At 34.4% G+C, this 10,584-nt stretch overlaps 1 protein-coding gene across 1 annotated transcript in view; it reads left to right on the top strand.

Annotated features, from left to right (window-relative positions):
* The first annotated feature begins 5,225 nt into the window (after nucleotides 1-5,225).
* Nucleotides 5,226-10,584, top strand: part of LOC141543991 (uncharacterized) — a 51,164-nt gene continuing 45,805 nt past the window's right edge. Inside the window, exon 1 of the mRNA XM_074269640.1 lies at nucleotides 5,226-5,640. Coding sequence (XP_074125741.1) covers nucleotides 5,408-5,640 — 233 coding nt within the window. The 5' untranslated portion in view covers nucleotides 5,226-5,407. The remainder of the gene's footprint in view (nucleotides 5,641-10,584) is intronic.

The raw sequence follows: 10,584 nt of genomic DNA, 5'->3' as shown, positions 1-10,584 counted from the left end.
TTATTTAACTCTAGGAGATTCATGACCAGTGGTAATGTATTATGGACAAAAACTCTGAAACAAGGATTCTTACAAGGTGCTAATTCAGTGAAATTGATGAGACAATGGTTATCTAGTTTAGCATGGTGATTAATAGTTCTCTAAATTCAGTATGATTGATTTTATCTTAAAACAAATAATGATTTCCTAGTGTTATGATTGGTTTATACTTAGTGTAGAGCATATAAGCTGGGACTCAGAGCCAGAGACAGACTCAGAAGGGACTCAAAGATTCACTCACTTCATCTCACAGCACTGTGGCTAACCTGGCCTCCTGCACTTCCCCCACTGAGACCAAGACTGGTCTGAATGGCTCTCTAGAAAGCTGATCTGGGTTATAGGCAAAAAAAAAAAAAAAAAAACCTAGATTGTTAAAGAGATAATTACTTTAACACCTGGCTATTCTTGTGGTGATTACTGAACTGAAATTAAGACTGTTCCAAGATCTCCAGAAAACCAAAAAGAACATTACAATTATTTACTTTGTATGACTCTGGAAAAAAGAGTAAGACAGATGACTTCGCACAGTTGTGCCTCACTCCAAATTTACTTGCTAGCCAACATGCCATTTTCCTGATGTCATTGCTCCTCTTTGAGAAAATGAGCAACTTTAATTACATTATATTGTTTTTGCACAAACAAAACCCACTGAAACAAGATTAAAAGGGACATACAAAGCTTTTAAAATGCCATAGCCAGTGTTTCTGATAAAGTTCTTATTTCTAAAATCTAAAAGGAGCCATGTCAAATTTATAAGAATACAAGTCATTTGCCAGTTGATAAATGATCAAAGGACATGAACAGATAAGATAATTTGTAAGAATTGGAAAATGAATAGATAAACATCAATTGGAGAATGTCTGAAAAAAAAAGTTCTGCTATATGAAGGTAGTGGAATATTATTCTTGTACAAAAAGTGAGGAACAAGATAATTTTAGAAAGGCCTAGAAAGAATTACATGAACTGATTCTGAGTAAAAGCAGCAGAACCAGGGATACATTGTACACAGTAACAGCAAGAATGTGCAATGATCAACTATGACAGACTTGATTCTTTTCAGAGGTTCAGTGATTCAAAAAAAAAATCCCAATAGGTTTTGAACAAAAAAATGTCATCTGCTTCCAGAAAAAAAAATGTTATGTTCCCTTCTTTTTTCTGTTGTTTTTTTAAAAATATATATTTCCCATGGCTTTTCCCTTTTGCTCTGATTTTTCTCTCCCATCATGATTCATAAAGCAATGTGTATTGAAGAAAATTCAATTTACAACAAAAAAGAATGTAATTGGGATGAACTCTCCAGTAAAATGTAAGCAGATAACAGAGTGGATTAAAAACCATACATTGTTTACAAAAAAACCATTTGAAACAGAACAATGGAGAACATGGGTATAAGGCTGGAGCAGAATATATTATGAAACAAAAAAAAAAAGTGGAGTAGCAATTAAGATCTCAGACAAAGTAAAAAGTTAAAGTAGATTTAATAAAAGAAATTAAACAGAAAGCTACATCTTGGTAAAATGTTCTAAAGCATAAAAATCTAACAAACAAATGCAGGAAAATAATAAATGCATCCTTTTCAGATAAAATGCAATAAAAATATATTTAACAAAAGTCCAGGGAAAGATAGACTAAAATATTGCAAATTAAATAATCCAATCCTAAAGAATGAGTGAATCAAATAAGAAATCATAGAAAAAAAGAGTTTCTTCATTACAATTCAAGAGAATGACAACAATGAGACAACATACAAAAACTTATAAGGTACAGCCAAGGCAGTTCATAGGGGAAAATTTATATCTCTAAATGTTTACATGAAAAAAAAAATGAGAAAGTGGATCATGTAAGTATAAGGGCTGGACAAAGAACAAATAAACAAAGCTCAAATATCAAATTGGAAATTCTAAAAATCAAGGGAGAGATGAAAATACAATTGGAAGGAAGAAAACTATTGAACTAATTTTTTTTGTTTCTTTTGTTATTTCAAGTTTTTTGTTTTATATTTATACCTTTTTTTGATAGTACATATGAGTGTATAATATTTTACAACACTATCCTTGCAGTCACTTCTGTTCCGATTTTTCCCTTCCTTCCCTCCACCCCTTTCCCTAGATGGCAGGCAGTCTTATACATGTTAGATATGTTATAGTATATCCTAGATACAATATATGTGTGCAAAACCGAATTTCTTGTTGCACAGGAAAGAATTGGATTCAGAAGGTAAAAATAACCTGGGAAGAAAAACAAAAATGCAAAAAGTTTACACTCATTTCTCAGTGTTCCTTCTCTGGGAACTGATTCTGTCCATCATTGATCAATTGCAATTGATTTAGATCTTCTCTTTGTTGAAGATATCCACTTCCATCAGAATACATCCTTATACAATATTGTTGTTGAAGTGTATAATGATCTCCTGGTGCTGCTAATTTCACTCAGCATCAGTTCATGCAAGTCTCTCCAGGCCTTTCTATATTCATTCTGCTGGTCATTTCTTACAGAACAATAATATTCCATGACATTCATATACCACAATTTACCCAACCATTCTCCAATTGATGGGCATCTATTCATTTTCCAGTTTCTAGCCACTACAAAAAGGGCTGCCACAAACATTTTGGCACATTCAGGTCCCTTTCCCTTCTTTATTATTTCTTTGGGATATAAGCCCAGTAGGAACACTACTAGAACAAAGGGTATGCACAGTTTGATAACTTTTTGGGAATAATTTCAGATTGCTCTCCAGAATGGTTGGATTCATTCAGAACTCCACCAACAACTATTGAAATAATTAATAAAATTAAGAGTTGGTTTTATGAAAAACCTAACAAAATTGATAAACATTATTGTTATTTTAATTACAAAAAGAAAAGAAAACCATGGTGGTATTCACCATGAAAAATGAAAAGTTTTAACTTACCCAAAGAAGAAACTAAAGCAATAATTGGGCTATATTCTGTCAAACTGTATGTCAACAAATCTGACAATGTAAAATGGTTGAACATTTACAAAATATTAAGTGCCCAGATTAACAGAAGACAAAATAAAATATTAGATATTCCCATTTAAAAATATAGAACAAGTCATTAGTGAACTCCCTAAAGAAAGAAAAATTCCCCAGATCCAGATGAATTTATAAATCAATTCTACCAAACATTTAAAAAACAATTCCAATATTATATAAACTATTGGAAGGATAGAGAAAGAAAGAGTCCTTCCAACTTTTATGACATAAATATGTTGCTGATACCTAAACAAGGGGAAGCCAAAACAGATAAAGAAAATTATAGACCAATTTCCTGAATATTTATTTATGCAAAAATTTAACTAAAATATTACCTAAAAGATTACAACAATTTATCAACAGGACAATACATTATAACCAAGTATGAAATATGCAAGGACTGCAGAACTGGTTCAATATAAAGAAAATTATTGCCATAATTAACCATATCAAGAAAAAAGCTAACAGAAATTATATAATAATCTCAATCAATGCGGGAAAAGCTTTGGATAGAATACAGCACCATATGAATAAATACAATTTATTTTAAAATGATATGCAGCATCTTCCTAAAACCATCAGCAAGCATTATTTGTAATGTAGAGAAACTAGATGCATTCCCAATTAGATCAGGAGTGAAAAAATGCCATTTATTATCATAATTATTCAATTTTGTACTAGAAATGTAGGTTCCAGCAATAAGAAAACAAAAAGAAAGAATTAGAGCAGGAAATGAAGAAAGAAAACTATCAATTTTTAGAGATAAAATGATGGTATACTTAGATAATCAACCAAAAAAGTATTTGACACAATTAACTTTAGCAAAGTTGAAAGATATAAAATAAACCCAAATAAATCATCAGTGTTTCTATATATTAGCAAAAATTATCAGTAACAAGAGATACAAAGAAAAATTCTATTTAATATAACTTTAGACACAATAAAATTTTGGACTGTTTATGTGCCAAAACAAACCCAGGAACTATATGAACAAAATTACCAATCAGTTTTCATTCAAACAAAAATCTAGACCATTGGGAAAATGTCAGTTGTTCTTTGTTAGACCAAGTTAATATAATAACAATGACGATTCTAGATAAATTAATCTATTTATCCATGGGTATACAAATCAAATTTCCCCAAAATTATTTTATAAAGCATGAAAAAATAACAAAATTGATCTCGAAAAAGAAAATTCAAGAATATTAAGGGAATTAATGGAGAAAAGTGGAAAGAATGGTGGGTTACCATTACCAGTCCTAAAAATCATTTATATAGGAGCAATCATCAAAACTATACAGTATTGCCTAAGAAATAGAGTGGTAGAGAAGCAGATTAGATTGGGTAGGAAAGACACAATAGTCAATGATTATAGTAAGATGCTGTTTGATTAAACCCAAAAACTCTAGCTTCTGGGATAAGAATTTACTCTTTGTCCAAAATTGCTGAGAACAGTGGAATATAATATGCTAAAAACTGGCACATACCTACATATCACACCTTGACCATCTTTATTTTTTTTTTGCATATCTATTTTTATATTGAGGCTTTTTTATTTTTGAAATATATGTCAGGATAATTTTTCGACATTGACGCTTGCAAAATCTTATATTCCAATGTTTCCCCCACTCCCCCCCACCCTCTCCCCTAGATGACAAGTAATGCAATATATGTTAAACATGGAAAAAAATGCGTTGAATCCAATATATGTATATTTTACACATATATATGCATGTACATATAATCATCTTGCTGCACAAGAAAAATCATATTAAAAAGAAAAAGAAAAAAAGGGGGAGAAAAAATAAAATGTGTCCATGCGGGGCCCTAGAGTGCTGCTCTTCAGGCTGGGCATCGCCTGTGAGTTCACAGAATGTTCACAGAGAGTAGTTTTAAAGGGCTGCAAGAGACTTGAAAGATTATCAAGTAGAATGTCTTCATTTTAGAAAAGAAACCGAATCCCATCATTAGAAAAGTAAGCAACAGAACAGGTGTCGAGATTCGAACGCGAGTCCTGTTGCTCACCCATGCTCTCTACCGCGAACTTTACACTGTGTGCTGACAGCTAAAGACCAGGCTCCCATGCACTAACCAATGTGTGACTTGACCTTTTATCACAGCCGCGTGAGCAGAGGACTTGATAAACGCACGCGCAGTTCAGTTTTTCTCTTCAGTTGCCAGGGTTGCAGTCAACTCTAGGACTAAATCGGTTATAACTGCTGCGGGCTCTCCGGCCTCAGGTTATTGATATTTCCCCTTTTAGTTCCGACCTTAATTTTCCCTTTAATTCCCCCCTTCCAGAAGGCTGGGGTGCCTGAGAGAAGTCTCTCCTGCGAGTTCTCTCTCCTGGTGGTGAAGCCTGCCTCCGAGATGAAGAAGATTTTCAACTTCGGCAAGAAGAAGGGGCAGTCTCCATCTCGCCCCTTCATCAGGCTGCCAAGTTACTTTGGGGTCCAAACACCCTATCCCACCGAAGGATATCAAATCCAGAGCAAGGACCTTGGGAAGATCCACAAAGCTGCCTTGCTCGGTGATGTGGCGAAGGTGCAGCAGCTGCTGCTGCTTGGAAAAAGCACCGTAAATGATCTGGATAAAATGAAGCGGTAAGAGCAAAGGTTGGCGGTGGGGGAGAGAAGGAAAAGCCCCCACTGGAGGATTCTGCCTAACATTCCCCCCATCCCTCCACGTGAGTCTGTGTATCCCATCCCCCATTAACGATTGGAAAATAAAACTCAGCATCTGGGACAGGGTCAGGGTCAGGTTTTGGCTTGTAGAGATTGGAAAGCAAGTCCCAAAAATTGGTTTCACCTCCCCGTCCTGCCTGTTCATTTTTGATGAATTGGAAACTCCTTCATTTTACTAATAGCTAGAGTCCAATTAACTTATTCTTTATCAATAAATAGTAACGTGGGAGCAAACACTACTTACTTCTGCTGAATTGTTGACATGTTTAAAACAACTGCGTCAGACAAGTTAGTGGAATGATTTGCCATTTCCTTCTTCAGTTCATTTTGACAGATGGGGAAATTGAGGCAAACAAGGTTAAGTAACCTGACCAGGATCACACAGTGGTAAGTATGTGATATCAGATTTGAATACACGAAGATAAGTCTTACACAAAGATAAGTCTTCCTGATTATAAGCCCAGAACTCTTATTCATTGTGCCACTTAGATGTCCCAGCCAGTGAAATATGGACATTATATTTGAAGTGTAAAAGTTTCAAGGCAGAAAATAAATTGCTACTTTAATTAAGATCTACTCTATGTTTCAGGCACAAGGCTAACAGCAACAGATACAAAGGAGTTAGAGAGCAAGGATTATCCCAATTCTAGGAGATTAATCTAGTAAGGGACTTAATAAGAAAGGGAGACTGAGAAGCAGAGGATCTGATACTGGAGAAGAGAACCAGGAGAGAAGAGGGTTACAAAACTTAAGAGAGAAAGGAATATTAAGGAGAAAATGGTTGCAGTTTCAAAGACTTCAGAGAGGTAAAAATAAATAAAGGATGAGAAAAGATTATTATATTTGGTAATTAAGAGGAGAGATGTGGGATGATATTGGCCATGAATTGAACAAGTGAAGTTTCTTTGGGGAATAGGGAAGAAGACATGGGGATGTTTGCAGGCAAGCAGGGAAATAGCCAGGATACAATGAAAGATGAATGTGAAGAATGATGGGTAAAATAGAATGGTATCACTTGTATATGTAAAGGCATTTTCATTTACAAGGAAAAGGGCTATCAATTCTTTTGAGATAGCTGAAGGAAAAATAGTGGGAGAAGACATTTAGATGAATTAGGTGAGAAGGAGGTTAGACGTGGGAGATCTCAGGGAATGGTCTTTTTTTTTTTTTTTTTTTTTTTTTTGTTTTGTTTTTGTTTGTTTGTGTGTTTGTTTTTTCCCTAGTAAAATATGAGCTGAGAATTTTTAACTGAAAAGATGCAGAAAGTGTATCATGGAAGGTTTGAGAAGGGATGAAAAGGTTTGAAAGAGCTGCTGTGCTAAGTGGCATGGTGAATTATTTAGGGAGGTAAAATATAAAAGGGTTGCCTAGGATCAGTGAGAGCCCAATTGAGGTTATGTGACATAAATTTGTAGTGGCTCTTGTAAGCACAGTTGCATGATTTTCTCCAGCCTTATTGGGCATCATGTGCATAGAAAGCCTGAGGCTTAGGACAACACTGTTGGCAATACAATTAAGAGGGCAATGGACTCAAGGGAAGACAATGTTGAGTTGAAAAACCACAGTGAATGATTCACCAAGGTATCAAGATTACACAAGGATGAGAACATCTACATATAAAGAAGATACATATAAGCTGAATTGGAGTAGTCTCAGAGGGATAGCACTAGTTTTAAGGAAGATGGAAAAAGCTTCTTGTAAAATGAAAGACTTTTGCTTAGACTTGAAGGAAGACAGGAGGTGGAAGTGAGGAGCATTACAGGTGTGGACATATCAGTCAAGTTACTTATTGTCAGATGATGGAGTGCTATGTGTGAGGAACTGTCAGTCAACAAATAATAAGTGTCTACTTTGTAACTTGACACTGCTAAGAGCTGAGAATACAGAGAATGGTAAAAGAGAGGCTCTGCTGTCAGAGCACTAACATTTCAATAGTGAACCAATATGAAAACAGCAAGTATAAACATGATACTACATACAGGATAAACTAGGAATAATGAACAGAGGAAGACATCAGTATTAAGGGAGATTGGGAAAACATTTTGCAGAAAGTAGGATTTTAGCTGGGACTTGAGCATGCCACGTAGGGCTAGAGGAAGAGGGGACAGAAATTATTCCATGAATGGAGAGGATATTTAATGAAAATGTCTGGAATCAAGAGGTAGAGGCAGGGGTGTCTTCTGATAGGAGGGGCAAACAGTGTCTAATTCACACTTAATCTCTCAACCAAACTACTGGACACAACAGGCTAAATCTATTGTACATAGCATAGAGCAGGAGATGCTAGTAATAAGAAAAAATGCAACTCAACATACAATTTGCTCAAAATATTTTATATTCAAAAGCTTATCATCTCTTCAATTTGTTTTTCTTTGAATAATTATAATAAGAATTCTCCTATAATTCAATTATCCTAATGCTTTGAAAATATTTTAATCTATTTGTTTAAGTTAAATAATTAGAACATGATTTCCATATAAAGGTAGGTAAACAAACATATATGAAGTTATAAGTATAATATAAGAAAACTGGTCTTTCATGTGTAGTTTATAGAATCAGTTTCATTACACTCTCAGCATACTTGATATGTCTATCTAATGAAAAGTGTATGTTGAGTTTCTCATGAGATAAAGTCTGGATGTGTGGTTGTATTAATAAGAGAGAATTCCCTTGACTACTGCAAGTAAGTATCTTCTCTGCAATTTCAAATTTTAGAAAATTGCTTTAGTCAGTGAAAGTTAAACTGATTTGCCCAGGGTCACATATAGCCAGTGTGTGTAAGAGGTAGTACTTGAACGTAGTAGATCTTGGAAACTTCTAGGCTAGCTTTCTGTCCACCAAACTGTGCTGCCTGACTTGATTTTAATAAACAATATATACAAGAATATCTTGAATGATGAGTGACAAAAATTATACATAGGGAAGTTAAATTTCATATGTATTTTTCTTTTTTTATTAATTTTATAATTATAATTTTTGACAGTACATATGCATGAGTAATTTCTTTTTTAACAACATTATCCCTTGTATTCATTTTTCCCATTTTCCCCTCTCTCCCTCTACTACCTCCCCTAGATGACAGGCAATCCCATACATCATAAATGTGTTACAGTATAACCTAGATACAATATATGTTTGTAAATCCAATTTTCTTGTTGCACGGTAAGAATTGGATTCTGAAAGTACAAGTAACCTAGGTAGAAAGACAGTAGTGCAAAAACATTACATTCAATTCCTGGTATTCCTTCACTGGGTGTAGTTGTTTCTGTCTATCATTGATCAACTAGAAGTGAGTTGGATCTTCTTTATGTTGAAGATATTCACTTCAATCAGAATATATCTTCATACAATATTGTTCTTGAAGTGTATAGTGATCTCCTTGTTCTGCTCATTTCACTCAGCATCAGTTCATGCAAGTCTCTCCAAACTTCTCTGTATTCATCCTGCTGGTCATTTCTTACAGAGCAATAATATTCCATAACATTCATATACCGTAATTTACCCAACCATTCTCCAGTTGATGGGCATCTATTCATTTTCCAGTTTCTAGCCACTACAAAAAGAGCTGCCACAAACATTTTGGCACATACAGGTCCCTTTCCCATCTTTAGTATTTCCTTGGGATATAAACCCAGTAGTAGCACTGCTAGATCAAATGGTATGCACAGTTTGATAACTTTTTGGGCATAGATCCAAATTGCTCTCCAGAATGGCTGGATTCTTTCACAACTCCACCAACAATGCATCAGTATCCCCGTTTTCCCACATCCCCTCCAACATTCATCATTATCTTTTCCTGCCATCTTAGGCAATCTGACAGGTGTGTAGTGGTATTTCAGAGTTGGCTTAATTTGCATTTCTCTGATCAGTAGTGATTTGAAACATTCTTTCATATGAGTGGAAATAGTTTCAATTTCATCATCTGAAAATTGTCTGTTTATATCCTTTGACCATTTATCAATTGGAGAATGGTTTGATTTCTTATAAATTAGGGTCAATTCTCTATATATTTTGGAAATGAGACATTTATCAGAACCTTTAACTGTAAAAATATTTTCCCAATCTGTTGCTTCCCTTCTAATCTTGTTTGCATTAATTTTGTTTGCACAAAAGCTTTTTGATTTGATGTAATCAAAATCTTCTATTTTGTGATAAATAATGATCTCTAGTTATCTTTTGGTCATAAATTCCTTCCTCCTCCTCCACAGGTCTGAGAAGTAGACTATCCTCTGTTCCTCTAATCTATTTATGATCTCATTATTTATGCCTAAATCATGGACCTATTTTGATCTTATCTTGGTGTATGGTGTTAAGTGTCGGTCCATATCTAATTTCTGCCATACTAATTTCCAGTTTTCCCAGCAGTTTTTATTCAAATAATGAATTCTTATCCCAAATGTTGTTATCTTTGGGTTTGTCAAACACTAGATTGCTATAGTTGTACCCTTTTTTGTCCTGTGTACCTAATCTGTTCCACTGATCGACTAGTCTATTTCTTAGCCAATACCAAATGGTTTTGGTGACTGCTGCTTTATAATATAGCTTTAAACCAGGAACAGCTAGACCACCTTCATCTGACATTTTTTCATTAATTCTCTTGAAATTCTCGGCTTTTTATTCTTCCGTATGAATTTTGTTGTTATTTTTCTAGGTCATTAAAACAGTTTCTTGGGAGTCTGAAATAGATTAGTTTGGGGAGTATTATCACCTTTATTGGATTTGCTCGGCCTATCCAAGAGCAATTAATGTCTTTCCAATTATTTAAATCTGACTTTATTTTTGTGGCAAGTGTTTTGTAATTTTGCTCATATAATTCCTGACTTTTCCTTGGTAGATGTATTCCCAAATATTTTATACTCTCAA

This window comes from Sminthopsis crassicaudata, chromosome 5 (genome assembly GCF_048593235.1).
Source record: "Sminthopsis crassicaudata isolate SCR6 chromosome 5, ASM4859323v1, whole genome shotgun sequence".
In the NCBI taxonomy this organism is placed as follows: domain Eukaryota; kingdom Metazoa; phylum Chordata; class Mammalia; order Dasyuromorphia; family Dasyuridae; genus Sminthopsis; species Sminthopsis crassicaudata.
The sequence above is the reverse complement of the archived record's forward strand: the minus strand, read 5'-3'. Positions and strand labels throughout refer to the sequence as shown.